A 23,608-nucleotide genomic window follows, 5' to 3' on the forward strand; every position below is an offset into this window, starting at 1 on the left:
TCCTATTTTATTTAAATAACAATTATCGATGAATTTCTTATGAACCATTAATTAGCTTCTTTTTTTGTTCTGCACTAATTACCACTTATTCAAGATTTAAAATCTGTCAGAACTTGTGTATGATGATTTGCCAGAAAACCATGTTTAATGTTTTAGACTTAAAACAGGTAAGTGCTTTCAGTATGGACATTATACTAACAGATAATAATAAAAAAAACAAAGAAGAGAGAGAGCTCTGTTTCATGGAACAGAGTAAGTAGTCTTATGCAGTTTAGAAAGGAAGAAAGACAAGAGTCTCAAAGACTATGTTTATAAAAGAGTCAACCAACTCCGTAACTGATTAGCTCAAATTACTAACAGCGTCTTATACGGAGAAGATGAGAATCATGTTTTTACTGATAACTGATTCTTGCCAAGCAATTATCAGTTGGTCTGGTGTGAGGCAAGTACATCACTTGACACTCTGTGTTGCTCCTTTTCACCCTGCGCAATATGAATCTCCATGAATATTTTTCAACATAACACAGAAAGAGATTACATTTTTTTTCTAAAACTCTGCAAGACTTACTGATATTTGAGGAGGAAATGGTGAAGGAAAATAGAAATCTCGAGCTTAGCGAGATCATTTCCTGGGCATAGATGGCTTCCAGCACCAAAAGGAAGGAAGGCACCAGCTTTTGGTATAAAACCCTTCTGAAAAAAACACAACACCATACAACGTTAGCTTTTCCTTCCTTTGGATCAAACAGCACAAGATGAGACAACTAACTTACATCCCATCTAGAAGGATCAAATTTTCTTGGATCCGGGAAGACTTCAGGGTCCATGTGGACGTCCCTAAACCATGTCAAAACCTTCCAACCTTTTGGGATCAAATAGCCTGCAAGATTAACCGAATAATTTTGAAACATGTGCATTTAAAAAGTGTTTTGTATTTGCATTTTATACTAACCATTCATTTCAACGTCAGTTTTTGCCTCCCTAAATGCGGTAAGTGAGAATGTTATGACTCGAAGTGTCTCATCAACAACCTAGTGAAGAAACACACCTCTTACTATCAATAAAACAAGAATTTACAAATAAAATCTCTGTTGCAATAGACTCATATGAAACACCAAAACCTTACCTGCGACAAAAACTCCATTTGTCGAGTTTCTTTTAGAGTAAGGCCCTTCTGTCCCTTGGGCCTATTTTCCAGGATCATCTCTTGTTCTGCCTATAGTATTATCACATGCAAAACACGAATCACCATGACTCAATCCAGAAATAAAAACATAGAAAACGAATAAACGATAAGGAAATGAAGAAAAAAACATTATCTCCATTTACCTTTGCCCTTTGAAGAAACTCAGGGTGTTCCTGAAGGAAAATGGTAGCCCACATAATGGTGTGGCCAGAGGACTCATGACCAGCATTAAGATACATCAGAAGAACATCAATAATCTCTTCGTCATCCAACGTTTTCCCATTTTCATCTTCAACATCAATGAGATTGTCCAACATATCTTTCTTATTGGATGAACTGTTCTGCTTCCTTTGGTTTCTACGCTCAGTCACTATGGACTGAAACGCAGCTACGAGTTTCTTCCTCGCCTTGAGTGCTCTATGATAAGCAAAGCCAGGGATATTAACCGCCATCGCTCTCACTCCATAGTTAAGAGCGGTATACTCTCGTTCCAACGCGTCCATGACATTCTCACTCTCGGTGCTTAAAAAGATGTACATGATGATCCTAAAGGTAAGCTTACGCAGATGAGTCAAGAACTCGAACTCTCCCATCTTGCTCCACTTGTCTAGAGCGGTGATAACGTTTTCTTCAATGTAAGGTATGTAGAGAGAGAGAGCTTCGTGGCCGTTGACTGGAGCAGCAGTCAAACGCCTGAGACGTTTGTGTTCTTCATAAGGAATACCAATGAACGACTTCCTTCCAATGAGTTCCATTGTAGACGTTGGCCAGCCTGGCCTGAAGGCGTCGTCATCCGTCAGCACACGCCGGCAAGTGTCTGGTGTTGTCACTATTATACTTGGGTTCCCGAACATGTGTGTTTTATAGACACCTTTAGGTCCATACCTGCACTCCGTTGACAACATAGAGACTAGGGGAGTGAGTATTGATGTAAGTTTTGAAACGAATACCAAAGGTACACCATGGATCTAGTACAAGAGTTTTCTGGTATGGACTATGGAGACTATGCCTGGGCATTTTTACCCAAACCGAAAGTCCCAATCTCAATCCGAACCCGAAAAACTGATACCCCATCCGAAAGACTTAAGATATCCAAAACTAGTTAAATATATTTTGAGTAGTTTTTTTGTTAATTTTCAGTTTTTTTTTTAAAAAAATATTTTTGGTTTTGTTATAGTCCGGTCCAAACCAAATCTTCAAAGAACCTAACCTGAAAACTAGTAAAATCCGAATGGAACTTATGAACATAGTACCCAATGTCTGACTCAACTGGATCGAATCCGACGGCCCAAACGCCCCATGCCTAATGGAGGATAGGAGTGAGTACAAGATTAATTTACCTTTTGACTAAGGTGCGAGCAAAGGAGTCAGGGTCAGAGGTCTTGAAAGCTCTGAGAAAAGACGGCATGTTGCCGATGAAAGGCCAACCCATATCACCTGGTGGCAGATAGTGTTTGTTCTCCCCGAGGCTAGACTCATAGAGCCACACGTTCACCTTCTTAGCCAACCATTTCAGACTAAAGCACCCCAACACCATCAAAGGGAACCAAACCGGAATCCAACTCGTTGTTTCCGCCATAGCCTTTCCACTTAGTTAACTTCCCAAACACTTTTGTCCCCTTTTATTGGATATTTGTAACCTCCTCTTCATGTAGAGTACGTGTATAAAACTCTCAGAGCTGTCACATAGAAAAATTACCTTATGAGTCCCCAAATAAAAATGGTAAAGTATCTCAGAAACTGGAAACTTTTATTTGCAACTGCTGGTAGTAATATCATATCTTATATTTCTTCAAACAGACAAGACAATCATAACTGGTGGTAATTGATTTGCTAGAAAATTTCTAAGGGATCAAATGCGTGTACATGGCTAATTGGAGTGGTAACATGGGCTCTATTATGACAATGCCTCTCAGTATATTTAAGAGAAAATAAGTTTTTTTTTTGTTTAATCCAGTAAGACTAGTACAATCACTACATGTGTCAAGCATGAACGTATAAACCATGAATATCATGGATAAGATCCTATTGGTACCAAAGCTAAGTAATAAACCGAAATTATCAATAATCTGATAATACTTGGTCAGATGCGGGTAAACCATCGACCACCAATGCAAGTATGCGACCATATTGATACAAGAGCTAAACCAAACTCTGCAGGTCTAACTCAGACATAAGAAACAAGTAGCTTAGGTTTGGACCAACTGATACAAGTAAACTTTGCGAGTATAAATCACATAAAGAGTTACCAAGTAAATCTAAACCGTCAACAACTTCACTTTGTACGCCAGGTAGGTAGTCTAAACTTCATCAATGCAAATGAACTTAATAGTCAAAAACTACTCTAAAGCAACAATAAAAGCTTAATAATCAAAAACTACTCTAAACTCCATCAATGCAAATGAACTTAATAATCAAAAACTACTCTCAAGCAACAATGAAGGTGGTGCAGGAAGCCAAGGAGTAGAGAGCAGATACAAAACAGTGAAGATATCAAGGACTCTTGTAAAAATATCTCTGTGTAGTCCTCATTCGTCTTAAAGTTGTTTACTTTCGATCATAGTAAGCTTAACCACAGGTAAACAAGCCAGATCAAGAGTGAGTGGACTAAGTTCTCCAGATTTTGATCCATACACCTATGACACAAATAAAAACCAAAACTTTGAGGGGACCAGAAGAAGAAGAACCGAAACGCAATGAGAGGAATAGAAAGTGAAAGAGAATCAGACCTCTAATAAGGCAGTGAGAGATGAGAGACCACTTGACCCTCAGACAGTGGCGGAGCCACAGTGTTGGCACTCCGCCACTGCCCTCAGATTCCGCAACTGGAACACCATGCTTCCACAATACTCGTCGGAATAAGGATAAGCTCCGATCAGGATGCTCCGGCTTAAACTAATCTGTTAATCTTCTTCCTAGGGTTTTCAGTACGGAGTAGCTAGTTGGGGCTCAGGAACAACAGAAACCCAAAGTGTGCGTGACACACAGACAAACTAAAAGTATCCAACTTTATGCACGTGTAGCGCTTGATCATTTTCAGACAGGGCTCTCTCTTTATTACATAGTATTCCACTCAAACACATTACTAGATGATTAGATGCAGCCATAAGAATCAAGTCATAGTTTTGCATTGATGTAATAAATCCACAAGTTGCTTCATTTCCAAGTTATCCAAAACAAACAAAGCAGCAATGATTCTTGCCAGAGTTTTTCACACTTAATCTCTAGTCCTATGTACCTAATGTTTACAAAAAGTGTGTGGATATCTCTCTTGGTGATACTAATAAGCAAACAAAAAAAAAAGATTTGTATCTCTGCTTGACCTTCCTCTTTATCTCTGGGCTGTTTTTGTATTGGGCAGAACAACCGTTATGTTTTTATATGTCAAAAGGTGGCACTCCAAAGAGCGTTTTCGCCTTCACTGCAGCGTCTATGAACCTCTTTCAGACGATCTGCTGATCTGCAGATTCCACTGCATGTCCAGTCGAATGATGCTACGCAGATGTTCCCAGCTTGCGCTTTCCACTCACAATCTGCAATACAGAAAACTTAAATCCTTAAGAATTTGTTTTAGTAGAATAATTACAGTGTATGTTACACGTTACAGTAACAAGAAGTAAGATTTGATGTTTCTGTCAGATGTGAAACATTATGGTTCTTTCTTGTTATGACTTTGTATCAGTAGCTAGATTTTGATAGGGACTAGTCATCTCTTTTAAGATAGGGTCTCTTCACTTTAAAGCTTCTTACTTCAAAGCATGTATTATTATTGTAGTTAGGTGCAGAGCACGGAAAGATGTTGACGTTATATCTAAGTTGTTCTCAAAATCTATACATTGATTAAGACTTATCTCACTTCTTTTAAGCATTCATCTAAATCAGACCCCCTAGAAAATGTGCAGGAGATGAAAAGAGCCCAAGACTTACCAGGAGGAGTGCCACAGCATAATCTTCTATCATCAATGTGTTTAACATCAATCCCAATAAACCAAGCTCCTAAGGAAACATCTTCATTGGCATACTTGTGAAGAACATGCCTGAAACAACATTTAACACATACATAAGAACAAAGAGATACATTTGAGTTAAACATGATATTCAACGTAGTAATCTAATCTTGAACTTACTGATTGATTGATATGTAAGAAGCCAAGTCTCTTGAAATGGCATAGATCTGTCCAGTAGCATGACGGAAGTACTTGTTCCCGTTCTCACCAAACTTCCAGTACTCTGGCTCATGGTATCTCACCCCTCTGCTCCATTAAACCAACCATGACTTTTAACAAAAGGAATGAATATTGAAGGAGAAAATTGAGAGATGGTTTACTTTTGATAGAGAACAGGACCAGACTTCATGCAGCCTATATAGACCCGTGGTTTTTTCCGGTGTCTAACCAGAGTTTCTCCAAGAGTTGCTGCAGATCATTTCAAATAAAACCATTAGACTCCACTAGCAAAATGGGATCCAAATTAACATATATAAACTCGTTTGCCTTTCCACATTTAGAACTTACCTATGTTAACATGAACATCATCATCTACTTTGACATAGAAATCAGCATCCCACATTGAAAACGCTGTAGCAAAATAGGTCTTGGTCTTGCCTGACAGCTCTAGGTACCCTTCAACATGGTCCTGTCAATAACAAAATGAAGATAAAAGCTGAAAAATGAGGCCTTTGCACCACTAAACGGTAAACTACAGTCAGAACCATACCAGTCTCAAGAAGTCTCCATGCTTCCTGTCCTCAGCCTCAATGGCTCGGTCTAGAATACCCCCGGCCGTGGCACTATAGAGATATCAATGAACACACAACATCAATATACACAGAACACAAATAAAACTCAAAATCAGATTCTCACCTGTGACCAATAACAAACCGGATAATAATCCCCTTCTCTTCTTCAAGTCTCCTCCTCTTCTCACCTAAACATCAACATATAAACATGTTATGACAAGAGTCCATGGAAGAGACTGAAACAAAGCAAGATTGTAACTAAAAAACCTTGAGGCATCCACGTTGCACGAACAGAATCTCTTCTTTTCCGGCTACTAAAAGCTGTATTAATCCCAACAACCATCAAGTACCGTCTCTTCTTCTTCTTCCCCATATCATCCGATACAGGAGCACCGTTTGTTAAAGACTCCTGAACCGACCTCGCAGCAGCTAACTCCATCTCTAAGCTCGAAATAGTCTTATCCAATGTCCTGAAGTAAGCAACAAGACGACAAAGACAAGTAGTTAATTAATCATCACAAATTCCAAAAATTTCTCTGTAATTTAAAAAAAAAAAAAACACAGAACAAGACTATTAATAAAAAAAAACTCTTACTGTAGAGCATTGTGAGTATTGGAGACTTGACCAAACAAAGCCTGAGGATCTCTTTTAACTTCTTTCTGGTAAAGCTAAAGAGGAAACTAATCAGATGATTAAAAAAATAAAACTACTCAGATGATGATTAAAACAAAAGATGTGACACTCTATGCAATGGATCAAACTCTCACGGATTTTGGATTGCAGCCTCCTTCGGATATGAGTTTTAATCTCTCAGCTTCGGTTACTGATGGACGAGAGATGTCTCTAGATTCCGGAATATTCCACATCCTGCAACAACAACAACAATGATGATGAGGTTACTGAAACGGTCAAATAAAAAAGATTCAGTTAAAAAAAAAGGAAGTTACCGATCGGTGAAGAACATTCCGACGCAGAAGCTTCCAAAACAGAGCAACAACGTCCATCTACGAGACGCGGAGCTTCTAGAGGAAGAAGAATGCTCTCCTCCTCCTCCTCCTCCTTTCATCTTCGTCGTCATTTTCAATAAAGATCCACGTAAACTCTTCGTAGCTATCTCGAGACGATGAGCTTCATTTCATCGTCGTCCACTGTAGAATCAGCTCGAGAACCAAGAGAAAACTAGAACAACACCTGAATCTTCAGAGATTTGTTTGAAGGATCGCGAGAATATCTCTCTCTCTGTGAGATTTTTGTAGAGAAGAGAGAGAGACGACGTTACAGAGAAGGGAGACGAAATCAGAACGACTTCTTAACCGTTCAGTTTCGTTCAGTTTCCTATTTATTGAACAAGGCCAAGTTTGTTGTGAATTTACCATACTGTCCCTCTTTTTTTATTGTGTAATTATTTGTTTCTCCAGCTATTATGTATAGGTATGTGACACATACGGCATGCGTAGATATATTGTAACTAGAGAGGCACTGCGTTGGTTGACTTTGAAGTCTTTAGCCTGGAGCTGGTCCTCACCACGTTTTCTGAATAGATGGGGGAGTGTTAAATGTGTTAGTAAATAAATACTAGTATAAATTGACTATTCAGTTCTAGCTATGAATATTCGAAGAAAAAGATAAAATTCAACACACACAAATACGTTCTACTGTGATTCGTTTTCCATGAATATATTGAAATACGTAATTATTTTACGAGTTTTGATTATTTGATTGATTAAAATATTTCATTCATATCTTGGTGGAGTAGGCTTTAAGCTTTTAAATGATCCATATTCCGATCTTGTATTTAAATAAAAATATAACTACAACATTTAAAAAAAAAATTACAGATGAATATGTAAGGATTTTTTTTTTTTGAACTACGAATATGTAAGGATATGTTTGTCCAATAGGCTTTAATAAAAAAAATAATGTGTAAGATCATTCAAAACCATAGATAGTTATTACTATTTTAGTCGGGTCAGATCAGTGCATCAGAGAGTCTGCGACTGTACTGATACAGCATGTGATGCTTTCCGTTTTGCATCACTGCACCTGTATTCGACTCGTGGGTCCCTCCTCACGAGCTTTTTCCACGTGTCATCATGAAATCACACAAACCATGAGTTTTTGACTTATGTCCAAAATGATACCACATGCTTTGGCGACGACCGATCTGTCTCTTGGTCTTGTCTTCGCTTTCATGCATGTTGCGCGTAACAGTTCTTCATTTTTTGTGTGGATATGGATACTTTATTTTAACTTTGGAAACTAAGTATGTCACTGTTGATTTACTTAAGTTCATTTGACATAACTCAATAATTAGTAGCAAGCAGTTTGAGTGATTGGTTGCATGGTTTATTGTCAGTCACGATATTTTTGATACGTTAGTTTGTAGAGTGATTATGATTCAAAACTTCTCGAGGGCTACATATAATTAACTAAATTAGGTTTATCAGTTGATGTCACGATAAAGCTTCAATTCCCAATGTCACTTGTAAGATTTAATTAGTATTATGAAATTCAGCTTAAGGGACTGGTTTATAAACACCATTACTCCTAGGGAACATACATATGTATGTCGTTACTGAAACTTTCAGTCTGAAACACGAACACACACATACGGTATTTATTAAATATGTTTGACCATTTTTAATCTGGTATGTTTAGTGGAGTACGTTAGACCCATTTTCCTCACCCGGATTCTTAACTCAACTGTAAGGAAAAATAATAAACTTTGAATGTTTTGTTTTATATTCCATCGATGGTTGTGCTAATGCATCATGGCATGTGATCATTCAAGAAGTCGGTGCTATTTTATTTGAATAGCAACGAGACGAGACTGTAATTTATTGATTGGATCAATGTTATCCAAAAAAATTTAAATGTCAATACTTACTCAAGCTTCAGATCTGTCGTTGATGTTTTTATCAAATGAATATGGACGGGAACAACTATTTTGTACGTGGTCTTTTATGCTTAATTATAAGCAAGTACTGCTATAATATGGGAGTGGAATATGATGGTCAAGTACAACGTGTTTGGTGTGTCTCTGTGTCATAATAGCTGTTAATCAAGCAACATGGTTGTATTTCAAACATGTTTGTCTTTAAATAGATGTTAGCTATCGTTTTTTTTCTCATTTGTATATGTGTAAACAATATATCATTATTTTAAAAACTGTAATATATAGTTAAATTGTTTTTGTTGTAATATACTTATATCACAAACGCATACACAAAACAGAAAAATAAATACAAACATGAATAAGATATATGTATGTCAACAGCTAACGTACATTATACTGGTTTGAATTCAATGATGATAAAACTAAGGCTGATAATATTATATACCAAATTTCATATTTTGCCCAAAAAGTGTGGTGTCTCTGTCATTAGCCACTCGATTATAAATCTATTAGAGACTCAAAGAGGAAGTCAAAAGAATCAAAACTTACATTAAGTACATAACCATAAAAGTGAAGAAGACACATGCATACTTTAATACGTGTGTATGGCCACCAATAATTCAGCGAAATGATGTGAAGTAAAAAGGAAAATTTCAGGGAAATGAGTGTGTCATTTAAGTATACACCGTTCGCAACCGACATTGACGTTCAGTAGAATCATAATCAAATGTACGGTTCGGTTTACTGAAATGTCACTTTTATTCCAGTTACTAACCAAAATCTTCCTACCGCCCGGTTAAGAGCTACGTTACAAGAAGCAAAAGTCGAGCTACTCCTTGCACGTAAAAAAAAATACAAAACAATGACTAAAACCAAGCAATTGTCTACTAATCTGTTAACTTGCCACTTTATTAGTTAACCGATGGCAAAAATCGGCTACGTTCGGTTTGATTTGGTTTATTGGGCAAACAATGAAATGGCGAGAGAGGTGTATGTAGAACAAGAAGTTAGGTGCTTTGCTTGAAAGAGGAGACTGTCACTTTACCTAATTCAGTTTCAAAGTTTGGTCACTCTCTTCTTCAAGCAAACCCCCTTTAAAGCTGACAATCCCATTCACATCCATCGATCTGCTTCTTGTTGCTACTCCTTTTTCAGAGCCGACTTTATTTTCTTAACCATTTTATAATAATATTTTCTTATCAAATCTACGTATATTTGGATTTATTCTATAGCCACTTTTATTCCCTTTTTAATTTAGTATGTAGGTGCTTTAAACAACCCCACACCCACTTATAGTTGTCTGTTTGGCCTTCACATTGTATTTGTGGCTCCTATCTTTTCACTGGAAGCAGCAATTTCTGACATAATTTGTTCTTTGATGCCATTAACTTCTCTAGACAGTTTTAATATTCCATTTTGATTGATCCTAATTTCTAATCAGGGACCCCATTTTCTTGACAGAATAACTTTTGATGTAATTGGTGCTAAAATAACTTGTCGTTTGTATGATTAAAACCATCATTAAACCTTCTGCCGACTAATGTGGAGATTGGGCTTTACTTTACTCTCGCCTATTTTTGTATGTTTCTTCAATCTGGTCAATGTCACACAAATGCAAACCAAACCTTCCAAATTTTGGAACTTTGAGAACATCTCTAAACAATATTGTGCCGGCTGAGTCGTCCTTGAACAGTTATTTTTTAAACTCAAAAAGATATAAGAACGCTCTTCTCTCTGCTTCAAGCAAATGAGAAAGTGAAGAAGACCTTCTACAATGCCAATAACTGAGACTTGTGATCAATGCCATTGAAGATGTAAGTCCCCAACATCGGAACAAACTGTTTTGTCACAAGCTGCAACACATAGAGAGAGAGACACAACAACAACAACAACAACAAGTTCAATCATCTCTTAAAGCAAGTGAATTTAAACAATTAAGTTTAGAGTAATAAGAAGGAAGTACGGACCTTGATGGCCTCCTGAGACGCGATTCCTCCAAGAAAGGCAGCAACCACATGAAGCTCAGAGGCACCAAAGCGACACATCTCATTGATAAGGTCATCGGGCAGTACTGAGCCGTTACATCCCAAGTCGGTAAGGAGACTCAAGGCAGTAGTTTTTAACCGAGAAATGTCCTCATCCATCCCTCTACGAAAAACAGATTGCATATTATTAATAAAAGCCAAACAAGTACCAGTTGTTCAGAAAATACATTTGAGCTTGAGTTTCGTACCCATCAAACTGGCCAGGAAACTTGTTATAGTTGGCAGTAAATCTGTCCACGGCTCTAAGAAGGATGTAAAATCCCATTGCACCACTGCGACGGCAAACACCATTAGCATAAGAGCTAACAACTGGCTTCCACATGCATCCCTAGAATTGGTTTGGACTAAAACCAGAATCTCTGTTGTTGCTATATAAGCCTAATATGGACTAGATGTTTTGCTATATTCCATCACAGCATCTTATAACAACCTATCATGAAACTAATAAAGCAGCAAGCGTTTTGTAGCTAGGTCTTTTTTTCAAATCAGCTGATGCTTTTGTGTTAAATATGAAGACATTCGCACCTGTAATCCTCATCCGCTAAACACTTTTGAATTTCGGTTACAGAAGGATTACTAAATTCGTCCTCTACCATACGGTATCTGCATACCTACAAATTACATATTGCAGTTTGTCAATGTTTCTGAAACTGCTTCAAAAGGAAATGTAAACAAGCAATAGGTAGACCATCGACATTAAGTTTAGTATTCTCACTTTAAGTTTTCTTGCATTCTTACAGAAGCTCTTGATTGTTGGTTTTGAGATGCTGCTCGGATCTCTACCGATTTTCTTTAAAATATTTTTAACTCGTTCCTCCATGACAAGAAAATCAGCCTCAGCTTTCGCTAGATATATTTTCTGCAAATTGATGTAATGCCTTCAAAAAAGTAAAAACACAGCTACATTAGTAATCTGAAAAATAGATCGTGGATGAAGTTCAGTGCCATCGAGGCAGTTGTACTCACTCTGTTGACGATGTCATATCTGGTATAGAGCCTTCAAGGGGTGCCTCTCCATCACCTTCGTTCGAGACAAACTCCTGCAGGTGGTGATGTATGACAGCATGAGTATTATGAACCAATCAAAATGAGTGGCAGAGCAATTATCTAGTTTCAGACCTTCAGAGCCGCTACCATCACCCAAAAATCTGAGGAATTTGAACTCGGTTCAGCACAAGTATCACTGCTAATCTGTTGAATCTCTGAGCCTGGAATAGAAACAAGGAATAACTGATTAAAGTTTTCAGCTAGTTACGACACTACACGAGATATCAACTTACTGATTCCACGAGGAGCAAAAACTTTGAAAGCGGCTTCAATGGCTTCTTTGTAGTTATCCTCATCCATAGATATCATCTTGGACTTAACCAAATCCTAAGATTTCAAGGATTGAGATAGATTAGAACAAAAAGCCAGAAGAAAGCTAATGAATCTGCAAAGTGGCAAAAGAAAGAGCTACACCTTAAACTCTTTTTTCTCTTCCCTGGTCGAGGGAAGATTGCCACTATGGGACTGAGTCCATTCATCAGCCATCTTCACAAGAATGACGACGTAAGGTATGTGCTTATGAGCTACAGGATCTGATACATTTAGATCAATGGTCTCCACAAAGCTGCAGTTCAATGAATAGTTTAGAATGTCAGTGTTGTTTATCTGCAAGCACAAGGTTAAAGGATCCAGAGCAACGTAAGAATGTACCTCTTGAGTTCAGGCCATGGATTATTCAAGCGAAGGTCATCAAGAAAATGATCAGGCTTTGAGTCAATTATGGTGTGCTCCTGATAAAAAAAGAAGAAAACAATAATAATTCAACTAAGCATATTTCTAACTTACCATTGGCAATAGTACTCACAGTAATCCATTAGTTATCTAGCAAAAAAAAAGGGGTAAAGAAAGGTATTATAACCTTAACAGAGACACGAACAAAGCCAGCAAGGCCATAAGAGCGAGCAAAAACCAACTTGACGTTTGCTTCTCGACAGATTCTATCAAGTTTCACCATTGACTCTTCCACCAGCTACAATGACTCAAATAAAGGTATTATGATTCACGCACCAAAGGAAACAAAAAAAAAACTAAGTTTTTGCACAATCTAAATATATCAACCAACCATGCACAATCTAACACTCTTTCACTAAAGAATGTAACAACAAGTAGGAATCAAAGGGCACCTGAGTGGCGATGACGAGGGTGAAGTGAGAGAAGAAAGAAGGGTTAGTGATAATCAACGTATCCGGATCCTCCTCAATAAACTTAGCTTTAACAGAATCATTAAGCTCTTGAAGAAACGCACAAACAGACTTGGCTTTTGATTGACCAACACTCCCCTCATCCACTTCACACCATCATCAAAATCAAATCCCCTTATTAACTAAGCAAAATTTGCGTAAAAGTCAAATAAATACCCATGAAGTTGTTTCCAAGGTCTCCAAGCTCGACTTTGGATCCATCAACGACGGTGATGCTCCCAACTCCACCGAGGACGAGATTCTTCAACGCCTCGGAGCCAGTGGGGCCGCAATTGAGCAAACAGATGCTCGCTTCTTCCAAAGCAGCTTGCCCTACCTCCCCCCATATCCTGCGATTCGATGCGATTACTTTCCTTCTCCCCCCGATAAGAGTTATAAAAGAGAGAGAGAGAAGGGAAGGGGCGTGTATACCTGAGTTGACGATCGTACTTGGTTTTAGCCTCTGACATTGTTGCTTACTCTCTCTTCTCTCGTTCGCTTCTTCGCAGACGAAGAGCGAGAGAGAACAACGAGCAGAGGCGGCTCTTGGGCCAAGCTAATGGGCTTCCTGCCGATTCATTTAATAACTATTTTGGGCCCAAAACTAATGTATCCATATCCGTACAGATTGTGGGCTTCTCTTCCAGTCATCTCAGGTTCGATGCCCCTTGGAATCATTTATCCTTCTTCATTTTTTTTTATTTTTTGAAAACAGCCTGCAACGAGATATTTGAGTCTGACTGGTGACTATTCGAAAAATAAAAGAAATGAATAAAAAAAAAATGTACAGAAATAAAATAGCAGAAATAAAAAGAAAAATTGTTCATTTTCAAATTTAACAAGAAATAATTGTCCTTTAATTAGATGAAATTATTATTCCTTGTGATTGATAATTTTTTTTAAAGAACATTAGAGAATTAATTATCCTATTCGTTCTTTGATTACCATTTATACCATACCCTTAAAACCATTTTTTAACTAATTTGCAAATAGTTTCTCCCTTTTTACTAACATTTTTTCTCAAAGATTAATTTTTTTTTTCTCAGTAGTTTGCAACCATTGAATCATGGAGAATAGTTTCACAGTTTTAGTTTTTTCTAAAAAAAAGATTTGAGCAAATACACATTTCAACATAGAAAGGAGAACAACATGTAAAGTAAAATACACAACAACAAGAAGACACAAAAGATCACTTCTTCTTTCCAGCTTTTCCTTCTTTCCTCCTCACAATCTCATCTGAATACTTCACTCCCTTACCCTTGTACGGCTCCGGAGGCCTCCACTTCCTCACCGTCGCAGCAAACTGCCCTATCTCACTCTTGTCGTATCCACTCACCGTGATCCTCGTGTTCTCTTCCACTTTCACCTTGAGACTCTCCGGTATCTGCATCTTAACCGGGTGAGAAAACCCGAGGTTCAGAACCAGCTCCTTCCCTTCAACGGTAGCACGGTAACCAACTCCCACTAGTATCAGCTTCTTCTCAAATCCCTTTGATACTCCCACTACCATGTTATCCGTTAGCGTCCTAACACATTAGAGTTGCAAAACGGTTAGCAGCAATAAACAACCTGTAAAGTTCAAGACTTTGTGTAACCAATTGATAAAAAGTTGAGAACTTTGCAACCTATGTGACCAATTGATAAAAAGTTGAGAACTTTGTAACCACGTTCAAGATTGTGACCAATTGATATAGTAAAGGTGAGAGCTTTGTAACCTGAAGAGGCCGTGCATTTGGTTCGCTCTTCTAGTTTCCACGGTCTTTTTTACCCTCAGGACACCAGCATCTTCTTTGATGAGCTCGACTTCGCGTGGGTAAGTTAAAGCGAGCTCTCCTAGTGGACCTTTGACTTTCAAGTCTTGACCTTCCAATGCAATGGTTACATTGGTTGGTACAGCGATAGGTTGCTTCCCTATCCTTGATTCCTTACACTGGATAGTCTTCCTTGAGTAACCCACTTGAGCTGAAGGCGTGGCTAAGACCTTGAACACGTTTCTATCTCCCAAAAATGCAGACCTAAACAAAGGCAAAAGCATCTCATATCTTCAGACAAACAAACAAAAACATGTCTACACAGTTAAAGAACCAACAGACAGGAACTAGGATAATGTAATAACTTCTAGAATTCTACTTTTGCGAATCCTGAATAAATAAAAAAACAAATCACCAACCAAGTTCACAGTCGTATCGATTTCGAAATAGAAAACTAACATATGATTCTTTACATTCTCGGGGACTCGTGATTATGAAATTAAAGAAAGCTAAACCCTTAGGGAATTAGAGCCGGTATAATGTTTTTTAAATATGTCAATAGTACCTGGGTTGAAAAGAAGTGACGACTGAGGAAGCCATTGCTAGGATTGACGACGGAGCTGTGAGGCTCTGCTCCAGGAGAGAAGAGAGTGCTTTATCCAAAACGACTTATCCAGCCACTGTTTGTCCTCTGTTATATCTTTTGAAAGTATTGCTTTGCGGCCCATTATTATATAACTATTACAAGGCCCATTATTATATAACTATGACAAGGCCCATTATTATAAGGGGCACTAGTCTATAGACAAGCCCAACGTTCTGTTTTTACGTCCCGAGTTTGTGATTTTAAGACCCAACAAGACAGTCAAATTTTGAAAAAAAAACTGGAATTACGTAGAGAAAGTGAAAAAACTTATGAACTGTTCTCAGTTCTCACACTATCAAAGATGATACTTTGCATCAAATGATTTGAGGTCAATAAATATGCTCGATCAAATACGTGGGGGTTTTAAATCTTTTTTCTTCTTCTTCTTCTTCTTTATCGTCATACTCATACATACGTTAAAAGACATGGATGAAATCTAACAGACAAATAAACACAAGGATATAGAAGATGATAAGGGCCCCCACATTCTGAAAAAATACAAATAACAAATCGAATTAAAGAAGAAAAAATCGAATTTGTATATTTACTGGTCCAGATTTCTTTTAGTGTTATCTTTAAATATAAAAAGTGATGTTACAAGATCCCCCAAAGATCATTAGTGTGGGATCAATGACATGTTAATAGTGACATACCAAGTCTCAACAAATAACAAATGGAGCTCTATACTTTACAATATTCTTTTATGAACAATCTATTAAAGGTACAAAGAACAGTCGAGTCCATGTGTTTCATGCACCTTTTTATCATATGAAAACTTCCGGGTCCCAAAACTTGTAGTATAAAAACTTTTTTTTTTTTTAATTAAAATTAAATTAACGACCCGAAAACGGGAATAATAGTTTTGATTACAAGACCGGCTCGAACAAAATTACCCAAACCCGAAATTTTCCATCTAGTTTCGCTCAACCCATGTCCCCGGCGCGTTCCACTAAATAGAATCCTACATCTCTGAGCATCGATCACTGTTCTCAACCTTCAACGAGGATCGCGAGGAGGAGAGATTCGCCTCGTTTCCTCGGTTGCCGGGGTCTCCTCACGTCGCTTCCGGTGTAGCTAGTTTTCGATGAACTTACTAGTCTTGCAATCTACACTATCAATGAAGTGCAAACGAAAATAGCGGATACGAGACGACTGAGCTTACCAGAAGATCAATCGCCAAAAAATTCCGCTACCACGCCAAGACCGCATACAACAAAGACAACCACACAATCACCCTTGCATAGTACGGTAAGCAGAAAGACGGGTACGGGAAAGCAACCTCTTCTGAATCAGGGAAAGCTCCAAACCTGCAAGTAGATAGCAAACAGCACTACCAAGAATTCAAGTGAACCCACGGTACTGGGATGTGCTGTAAAGCCGCGAGGAGTCACTGAGGAGAAGGTGGAAACAGTTGACAAACTAGAACCACCAAAGCCCCATCTCACGCCGACTTCGAGAACCAAAGTATAAGTATCAAGCTGCTGTTAAAAGGCTGAGCCGGTGACAACGGAACAGCTGAACAAAGAACCAAGAGCTGATAAACACACCGAGAGGACAAGTCGACTCAACCTCGCCGGTGAACCTGAGCTGAAGACGGCAAAAAGGAACAAAAGGAAGAGAGGATGCGACAATGCCTCGGTGAAGCCATAGACGACTCCAGCCAACACCGCATCGCTGCATCACTCCACGCACCACCACTGCTAACACCAACACACGCCGGCGTCGACAGCTAAGCACGGCCCCGAGCTAGACTAAGCCTCCAAAGCTTCCAAGGCGAGGACTGAAAGGCTTCGACGCTTCAAGACGCCAGGAAGAAACGAAAACCCACAAACCACCGCCGCTCGACTGCAGACCGGATCTGAAGCCCAAACCGCCCACTCGCCACCACTCGCTACAAACCCTACAAACGGCAAAAGGGGGCCGATTGCGAAACCCTAAAAAGCCGACTCCGCCACCGGAACCCACACCACTCACCGCCTCCAGGCTCCACGACCGAGCAGAACTGCGCCAGAACCGGAGCTCCTTGCGCACGGAGACGAGACTAACGAGACTCCCGACGCACAACCGCGAAGAAAACGAAGAGGGAGACAAGACCATGGCGAAGCAAAAGACAAACGAAGAAGGCGGGAGAAGAGAGGCGCCTCCGGCGTTGGCACGCGTTCGGACGCGCAGCCGGACGCCGGAGCTTCACTTATATTCGATCGGACTCGAGAGAGAGTTTAGATAGGAGAGAGAAACTGGTTCAAGTACGGTATTTTTCCCTTCCAGGCTGATAATATCTCTTGGCTCAGGCTGATAATATCTCTTGGCTCTTGTTTTAAGTTGAAATTAATTGGCAAACATTGAGGAGAAGTTTCCCTTCTTCAAGCAACTAGGTTGTCAATTAATCAATTTTTTTTCTGGCTCTCTTCTCATATTTGAGGAAGAAGTTATAAACTATATTTTCCATAATGATATGAAAGTATTTCAAATAATATTATTAGTATTTTGCAATTGTTGTTTAATGGTTTATAACTTCTTCCTCAAATTTGAGAAGAGAGACAGAAAAAAAAAACTCGATTCTCCAATAGTATGAATAGACAAGAAAAGCATGGATACCCCACCACACCTTGGCCTACGTCCATCACTGACCACTCGAGAAATGGCACTCCCAACAAAAGAAAACGTAAATATGAAACACAATAATAATAATAAAAAGAAGAAAGAATATTTTGATTATTCTTTGCTTGAGCTCGAGTAACAGTTCTCCTGTTCCTCTTCTTCTTCATCTTCTTTTCTGTGTCTCTTTTCCTGTGCTCTACTGCTAACTCACTCGTTCACTCCAGAATATCATATTGATTTCTGATTCAAGTTTGTTGCACGTATTTATTCCAAGGTTGCTTCTTCTTTATTTATAGTTGCATTAATTTTGGTGTACTTTTTTGTTAATAGAGCTTGGATTTGTGAATTTATCTCCTAAAGTTTTGGTCCAAAGATCTCAAAGAAATCTCCTTCAAATATATTAAATTATAATATTCTCCGATAGGAATTTCGTTAAGTTTTATAAAAATAAAGAAAAAGATCGTCGAAATTTCGATATTCATATGGATGTACTATTATACTATTACATCATTCATTCTCCAACCACTCACTGGCCACTGCCATGTTCTGCAGAAAATTAAGGTCTACTTGCTTTTTTATTTTTATCAAAATGGAATATCACCGCTATTATTAGTTTCGTTTATGTTTTAATGATTTGGTTTGTGTGAAGAATAAGTTTTTTTTTCTTTTTAATTAATTGACATATCACTGCCACCACCATACATGATTCTCTCTGTTCATTGAATTATTAATTGCGCTTTTTTGCTTCTTTTTGCAAAACCATCTTTAAGATGGCCCTCTTATTACACTTCTTTTTTTTTTCAGTCCTAGTTTCACATGTAAGCACCAGTCTCCACAGGATCCAAAGGTCTTCTCTATATATAATAGTATATGAGTATGTATCCACCAATCTCTACAGAATCTAAGACCTGATTTCTTGGTTTGTTTGCCTTCCTTTCACTAGATTTTCTGGACCAGTTCTTGTCTTTTTTTTTTTCGTTGTTAAATCTTGGTTTTGATTCATGCTCCGAACTGACGAATTGTTTATTCTCCAGGTGTCATTTCAACTAATCAAATGATTACATAGGCCCAGGGGAAGAAAAGTCAGTGCTTTTTATTGGATTTTTCTTGATGATGAGAGGAGTCTCCATGGTGAAAGCAATGAGAATTATCTTGTTATGTGTTTCTGTCTTGTGGATCTTTCCAGAGGAATGTGCTGGTAAAAGTAATTTTTCAAGAAACTCTTCTTCTTCTACTGCTTCACCGCCGTTATCACAGACACCAAACTCTGTGAACGTTGGAGCTCTGTTTACTTATGACTCCTTCATCGGACGAGCGGCTAAACCAGCTTTCAAAGCAGCAATGGATGATGTCAACGCTGACCAAACCGTACTCAAGGGTACCAAGCTTAACATTGTCTTTCAAGACTCTAACTGCAGTGGATTCATTGGCACCATGGGAGGTATACACATACACTGCTTCCTCCCTATTTAAGCTAACAACTAGTGTGTGAAAGTGATGATTATGTTTTTTTTAATGGTGTAGCTTTACAGCTGATGGAAACACAAGTGGTTGCAGCCATCGGTCCACAGTCATCAAGCATTGCTCACATGATCTCCTACGTAGCTAACGAGCTACACGTACCTCTCTTATCATTCGCAGCAACGGATCCAACCCTCTCCTCCCTCCAGTACCCTTACTTCCTCCGCACCACTCAGAACGATCACTTCCAAATGCACGCCGTCGCGGACCTCGTATCCTACTCCGGATGGAGACAAGTCATCGCCATATTCGTCGACGACGAGTGCGGCCGCAACGGGGTATCGGTTCTTGGCGACGCACTGGCCAAGAAACGCGCTAGAATCTCCCACAAAGCTGCTATCACTCCCGGTGCGGACGCTACCTCCATCAAAGACTTGTTGGTTTCCGTTAACCTGATGGCTTCTCGTGTCTACGTCGTCCATGTGAACCCTGACTCTGGTTTAAACGTCTTCTCGGTGGCTAAGTCTCTTGGGATGATGGGAAGCGGTTACGTTTGGATATCAACGGACTGGCTACCTACAGTTTTGGACTCCATGGGGGCCGTGGATACGGAGACGATGGATCTCTTGCAAGGAGTGGTTGCCTTTCGGCATTACACAGCCGAGAGTGACGCGAAGAGACGGTTTATGGAGAGATGGAGGAATCTTAGGCCTAAAGAAGGTCTCAACTCTTATGCATTGTATGCTTATGACTCTGTCTGGTTGATCGCTCGCGCCCTCGATGTTTTCTTCAGAGAGAACAACAGAGTGACGTTCTCCAACGACCCGAATCTTCACAAGACAAAGAGTAGCAGTCTTCGGTTATCAGCGTTGAGTGTGTTCAACGAAGGGGAGAGGTTTCTTGAGATCATTCTCGGGATGAATCACACCGGTGTAACCGGGCCAATCCGGTTTGATTCAGAGAGAAACCGGGTTAACCCGGCATACGAAGTTCTGAACATAGAAGGCACAGGTCCGCGGAGAGTGGGATACTGGTCTAATCATTCAGGTCTCTCAGTGGTGCCTCCAGAGACGTTGTATTCCAAGCCTCCGAACACATCTACAGCGAACCAGCGTCTTTATGGAATCATATGGCCAGGGGAAGTGACAAAGCCTCCACGTGGATGGGTGTTTCCTAACAACGGAAAGCCGCTGAAAATAGCAGTGCCTAACCGCGTGAGCTATAAAGATTACGTCTCCAAGGACAAGAACCCGCCTGGTGTTAGAGGCTATTGCATTGATGTCTTTGAGGCTGCGATCGAGTTGCTTCCCTATCCTGTTCCAAGAAACTATATACTGTATGGAGATGGGAAGAAGAATCCTTCTTATGACAACCTGATCAATGAAGTTGTTGCTGATGTAAGTAGCTTTATTATTACTTAAGATCAAGATCACATTCCTTTCTTACGTTTTTTCTCTCTGCAGAACTTTGATGTAGCTGTAGGAGATATAACGATTGTAACAAACAGAACAAGGTTTGTGGACTTCACACAGCCGTTTATAGAGTCAGGGCTTGTGGTGGTGGCACCTGTTAAGGAGGCTAAGTCTAGTCCTTGGTCATTCCTGAAACCGTTCACTATAGAGATGTGGGCTGTCACTGGAGCCTTCTTTCTCTTCGTTGGAGCCATCGTCTGGATCCTCGAACACAGATTCAACCACGAGTTCCGTGGCCCTCCTAGGCGTCAACTCATCACCATCTTCTGGTTTAGCTTCTCGACGATGTTCTTCTCTCATAGTAAGTATAAGTTTCTCTCAACAAGATCAGTGGATTCATAGTGGGAGATTACTTTTACTTTTGATCTTTTCAGGGGAGAACACTGTGAGCTCATTGGGAAGGCTGGTGTTGATCATATGGTTGTTCGTGGTTCTGATCATCAACTCTAGCTACACAGCTAGTCTCACTTCAATACTCACCGTGCAGCAGCTGACATCTCGCATTGAAGGGATAGATAGCTTGATAACGAGCAACGAACCGATCGGTGTTCAAGACGGTACATTCGCTAGAAACTACCTGGTCAACGAGCTTAACATATCTCCTCATAGGATAGTTCCACTAAGAGACGAAGAACATTACCTTTCCGCTCTTCAGCTCGGTCCCAAAGCCGGCGGCGTGGCAGCCATCGTGGACGAGCTTCCTTACATCGAAGTCCTTCTGACAAACAGCAACTGCAAGTACCGGACAGTAGGACAAGAGTTCACACGCACAGGCTGGGGCTTCGCGTTCCAGAGAGACTCCCCTTTGGCTGTAGACATGTCCACGGCCATCTTGCAGCTCTCAGAAGAAGGGGAGCTGGAGAAAATCCACAGGAAATGGCTTAACTACAAGCACGAATGCTCGATGCAGATCCAAAACAGCGAGACCTCTCAGCTTTCGCTCAAAAGTTTCTGGGGACTGTTCCTTATCTGCGGCATCACTTGCTTCATAGCGCTTACTGTCTTCTTCTGGAGGGTGTTCTGGCAGTACCAGAGGTTGCTACCGGATACGGGGGACGAGGAGAGGGTGAGCGAAGTGACCGAGGGGTCTAGATCAGGGAGAGGCTTGCGAGCACCGAGTTTCAAGGAGTTGGTGAAGATTGTGGATAAGAGGGAAGCAGAGATCAAGGAGATACTGAAACAGAAGAGTAGCAATAAACTCAAAAGTAGCCAGAGTGGAGCTGGGAGCTCACATTCTCAACATAGCGAAATTCCGTAAACAGATATAGAGAGTTCAATAATTTGTTTTAACATATACTTAGGGGGTCCATAGATAAAATCATCATCAAGATTTTTGTAATAGCAAAGTTCAAGGAAACGAAAGACCAGAGATAAACTTGTAAATCTTATTCTGATACGTAATGGGAGCTCATCTTTATTCACACATCATCAGAGTTTAAGTGAACAGAAATATCAGAAGATGATATTGAAACGGAACTCCAAGAACCAATTTTTATTAGCATTATGACAAAAAAACAAGAGGATATCGTTGATGCATATTGAAAAGAAACAAAACATCAGAGTGTTGGCAATTACATGCTCAGTTGAAAAGTTCGAAGGAAACAAATAAAAGAGTGATAGCTTTACTCAAGTTTTGCTTCTCTTTTTGGAGGTTCCAAGTCGAGGTATGTGAATGGCTCTGTTGGTTCCTCTCTGAAAAAAAAACAAAACGAATGGTTCAGGCTCTACCACGAGGAAGATAAAGAAATAATAAAGGCTTAAAGATCTATACTTTATGAATCAGAAAGACAAGAAACTGGTTTTAGCAGGTAAGTGAAGAAGCAAGAACTCTTTAACTGTAAAAGCAACAACAGAACCAAAGGTTCTGGTTCTGCAGCCTATTAATAATTATCAACAACACTATGAATGTGAAAGAGTAGGAAAATGCACATACCCTGGCTTAGAGCGCATGCAACGGTAGAATAGTTTAAAAGGTCCTGGAACCGTCTTAAACGGGTTCCCCTCGAAAAACGCCTGCAAAATTTACCAAATGCTATAACATAAACAGATCACGAAGAGTGCCAATGTATGAAAATTGCAACAACCTTGCCCCCAAGCCAAACAACATTGTGTATGACACATCAAATCCAATAGCTGATACAAGCTACACTAAATAAGGATTCGTACAAGCCAGTGGATAAAGGAATTCAATTTGTAGTTCCTTAAGTAACAGAACCCTAGAAAAAGGCTAATTTGATTCTCTGATGTTACAAACCTATTACTCATCATCAACCCAAAAATACGAACTTTAAGAGAGATCCAACGAGAAAAACGAAGGAAGGAATAGGTGAGAGAACCTGGACGACGTCCTCGACGCGATCGTTGCAGCGGTGAGCTTTGGGCTCACGGTGACCTTCCGGTAAACCCCATGGACTCTCTCTCCTCGGCACTGGTCTCGTCTCGCTCATCGTTACGTTTCCTTTCTCTGGAAAATCTCAAATGTAGTTTAAACCAACCATTTGATTAAACCGGTGTGTGTATTCTCTCCGGTATACAGTCAATTACTACTTGACTGAACCGGAAAGAAATATGATTTGATTGAAC

General features: G+C 39.6%; 6 protein-coding genes across 12 annotated transcripts; 1 reads left to right on the forward strand and 5 right to left on the reverse strand.

Annotated features, from left to right (window-relative positions):
- Positions 1–172: 172 nt before the first annotated feature.
- On the reverse strand, positions 173–4,146 carry LOC106371084 (ent-kaurenoic acid oxidase 1). Its single transcript, XM_048743435.1, has 9 exons — positions 3,916–4,146; positions 3,665–3,822; positions 2,527–2,865; positions 1,330–2,071; positions 1,127–1,216; positions 953–1,031; positions 774–880; positions 569–693; positions 173–483 (listed from the first exon to the last, which is right to left on the reverse strand). Exons 3-9 carry the CDS (start codon positions 2,763–2,765, stop codon positions 393–395), a joined length of 1,473 nt encoding a protein of 490 aa, XP_048599392.1. The 5' UTR covers positions 2,766–2,865; positions 3,665–3,822; positions 3,916–4,146; the 3' UTR covers positions 173–392.
- A 146-nt stretch (positions 4,147–4,292) lies between these two features.
- LOC106371083 (probable beta-1,3-galactosyltransferase 2) lies at positions 4,293–7,225 on the reverse strand. 2 transcript variants are annotated; one of them, XM_048743437.1, is made up of 11 exons: positions 6,873–7,225; positions 6,693–6,792; positions 6,520–6,584; positions 6,192–6,394; positions 6,049–6,112; positions 5,903–5,975; positions 5,701–5,821; positions 5,514–5,601; positions 5,314–5,439; positions 5,114–5,223; positions 4,293–4,719 (listed from the first exon to the last, which is right to left on the reverse strand). In XM_048743437.1, the coding sequence occupies exons 1-11, from the start codon at positions 7,001–7,003 to the stop codon at positions 4,571–4,573; spliced, it is 1,230 nt and encodes a 409-aa protein (XP_048599394.1). In that variant the 5' UTR covers positions 7,004–7,225; the 3' UTR covers positions 4,293–4,570. The 2 variants fall into 2 exon arrangements, with proteins under 2 accessions (XP_048599394.1, XP_048599393.1); XM_048743436.1 differs by having other exon boundaries at positions 6,520–6,593.
- A 3,151-nt stretch (positions 7,226–10,376) lies between these two features.
- On the reverse strand, positions 10,377–13,660 carry LOC106371082 (NEDD8-activating enzyme E1 regulatory subunit AXR1). 2 transcript variants are annotated; one of them, XM_048743438.1, is made up of 14 exons: positions 13,527–13,660; positions 13,272–13,444; positions 13,038–13,201; positions 12,773–12,883; positions 12,565–12,644; positions 12,328–12,478; positions 12,147–12,240; positions 11,986–12,074; positions 11,833–11,906; positions 11,582–11,744; positions 11,392–11,477; positions 11,055–11,138; positions 10,789–10,969; positions 10,377–10,674 (listed from the first exon to the last, which is right to left on the reverse strand). In XM_048743438.1, exons 1-14 carry the CDS (start codon positions 13,562–13,564, stop codon positions 10,591–10,593), a joined length of 1,572 nt encoding a protein of 523 aa, XP_048599395.1. In that variant the 5' UTR covers positions 13,565–13,660; the 3' UTR covers positions 10,377–10,590. The 2 variants fall into 2 exon arrangements, with proteins under 2 accessions (XP_048599395.1, XP_048599396.1); XM_048743439.1 differs by lacking the exon at positions 13,527–13,660 and having other exon boundaries at positions 13,038–13,062; positions 13,161–13,201; positions 13,272–13,316.
- Positions 13,661–14,158: 498 nt separating this feature from the next.
- On the reverse strand, positions 14,159–15,818 carry LOC106371081 (50S ribosomal protein L6, chloroplastic-like). Its single transcript, XM_013811111.3, has 3 exons — positions 15,411–15,818; positions 14,810–15,109; positions 14,159–14,620 (listed from the first exon to the last, which is right to left on the reverse strand). The coding sequence occupies exons 1-3, from the start codon at positions 15,443–15,445 to the stop codon at positions 14,284–14,286; spliced, it is 672 nt and encodes a 223-aa protein (XP_013666565.2). The 5' UTR covers positions 15,446–15,818; the 3' UTR covers positions 14,159–14,283.
- Positions 15,819–18,130: 2,312 nt separating this feature from the next.
- Positions 18,131–22,425, forward strand: LOC106371079 (glutamate receptor 3.4). Of its 5 annotated transcripts, none has more exons than XM_013811105.3 (6): positions 18,133–18,366; positions 18,897–19,011; positions 19,127–19,533; positions 19,617–20,950; positions 21,017–21,326; positions 21,400–22,425. In XM_013811105.3, exons 3-6 carry the CDS (start codon positions 19,203–19,205, stop codon positions 22,281–22,283), a joined length of 2,859 nt encoding a protein of 952 aa, XP_013666559.2. In that variant the 5' UTR covers positions 18,133–18,366; positions 18,897–19,011; positions 19,127–19,202; the 3' UTR covers positions 22,284–22,425. The 5 variants fall into 5 exon arrangements, with proteins under 5 accessions (XP_013666562.2, XP_013666559.2, XP_013666561.2 ...); XM_013811107.3 differs by having other exon boundaries at positions 18,897–18,966; XM_013811108.3 differs by lacking the exon at positions 18,897–19,011 and having other exon boundaries at positions 18,131–18,366.
- A 65-nt stretch (positions 22,426–22,490) lies between these two features.
- Positions 22,491–23,547, reverse strand: BNAC05G03250D. The gene is made up of 3 exons (XM_013811110.3): positions 23,362–23,547; positions 22,959–23,038; positions 22,491–22,717 (listed from the first exon to the last, which is right to left on the reverse strand). The coding sequence occupies exons 1-3, from the start codon at positions 23,470–23,472 to the stop codon at positions 22,648–22,650; spliced, it is 261 nt and encodes an 86-aa protein (XP_013666564.1). The 5' UTR covers positions 23,473–23,547; the 3' UTR covers positions 22,491–22,647.
- Between the last annotated feature and the right edge of the window lie 61 nt (positions 23,548–23,608).

The sequence above is a fragment of the Brassica napus genome, chromosome A10 (genome assembly GCF_020379485.1).
Source record: "Brassica napus cultivar Da-Ae chromosome A10, Da-Ae, whole genome shotgun sequence".
Taxonomy (NCBI): domain Eukaryota; kingdom Viridiplantae; phylum Streptophyta; class Magnoliopsida; order Brassicales; family Brassicaceae; genus Brassica; species Brassica napus.

Coding starts and splice junctions, on each gene's coding strand:
- LOC106371082 (XM_048743438.1), bottom strand. CDS start 13,564: ATGTCAGAGGCTAAAACCAAGTACGATCGTCAACTCAG. Junction 11,907..11,985: donor TGATGGTAGCGGCTCTGAAG/GTCTGAAACTAG, acceptor CACCACCTGCAG/GAGTTTGTCTCGAACGAAGG. Junction 10,675..10,788: donor CGTCTCAGGAGGCCATCAAG/GTCCGTACTTCC, acceptor TATGTGTTGCAG/CTTGTGACAAAACAGTTTGT.
- LOC106371083 (XM_048743436.1), bottom strand. CDS start 7,003: ATGACGACGAAGATGAAAGGAGGAGGAGGAGGAGGAGAGCATTCTTCT. Junction 5,440..5,513: donor GGTCCTGTTCTCTATCAAAA/GTAAACCATCTC, acceptor TTAATGGAGCAG/AGGGGTGAGATACCATGAGC. Junction 5,224..5,313: donor TCTTACATATCAATCAATCA/GTAAGTTCAAGA, acceptor ATGTTGTTTCAG/GCATGTTCTTCACAAGTATG.
- LOC106371079 (XM_013811108.3), top strand. CDS start 19,203: ATGATGAGAGGAGTCTCCATGGTGAAAGCAATGAGAATTATCTTGTTA. Junction 19,534..19,616: donor ATTCATTGGCACCATGGGAG/GTATACACATAC, acceptor TTAATGGTGTAG/CTTTACAGCTGATGGAAACA. Junction 20,951..21,016: donor TCAATGAAGTTGTTGCTGAT/GTAAGTAGCTTT, acceptor TTCTCTCTGCAG/AACTTTGATGTAGCTGTAGG.
- LOC106371084 (XM_048743435.1), bottom strand. CDS start 2,765: ATGGCGGAAACAACGAGTTGGATTCCGGTTTGGTTCCCTTTGATGGTG. Junction 1,217..1,329: donor AGTTTCTTCAAAGGGCAAAG/GTAAATGGAGAT, acceptor ATAATACTATAG/GCAGAACAAGAGATGATCCT. Junction 484..568: donor CATTTCCTCCTCAAATATCA/GTAAGTCTTGCA, acceptor CATATTGCGCAG/GGTGAAAAGGAGCAACACAG.
- LOC106371081 (XM_013811111.3), bottom strand. CDS start 15,445: ATGGCTTCCTCAGTCGTCACTTCTTTTCAACCCAG. Junction 15,110..15,410: donor GTCACTTCTTTTCAACCCAG/GTACTATTGACA, acceptor GCCTTTGTTTAG/GTCTGCATTTTTGGGAGATA. Junction 14,621..14,809: donor CAAATGCACGGCCTCTTCAG/GTTACAAAGCTC, acceptor CTAATGTGTTAG/GACGCTAACGGATAACATGG.
- BNAC05G03250D (XM_013811110.3), bottom strand. CDS start 23,472: ATGAGCGAGACGAGACCAGTGCCGAGGAGAGAGAGTCCATGGGGTTTA. Junction 23,039..23,361: donor GCGTCGAGGACGTCGTCCAG/GTTCTCTCACCT, acceptor TAAATTTTGCAG/GCGTTTTTCGAGGGGAACCC. Junction 22,718..22,958: donor TGCATGCGCTCTAAGCCAGG/GTATGTGCATTT, acceptor TTTTTTTTTCAG/AGAGGAACCAACAGAGCCAT.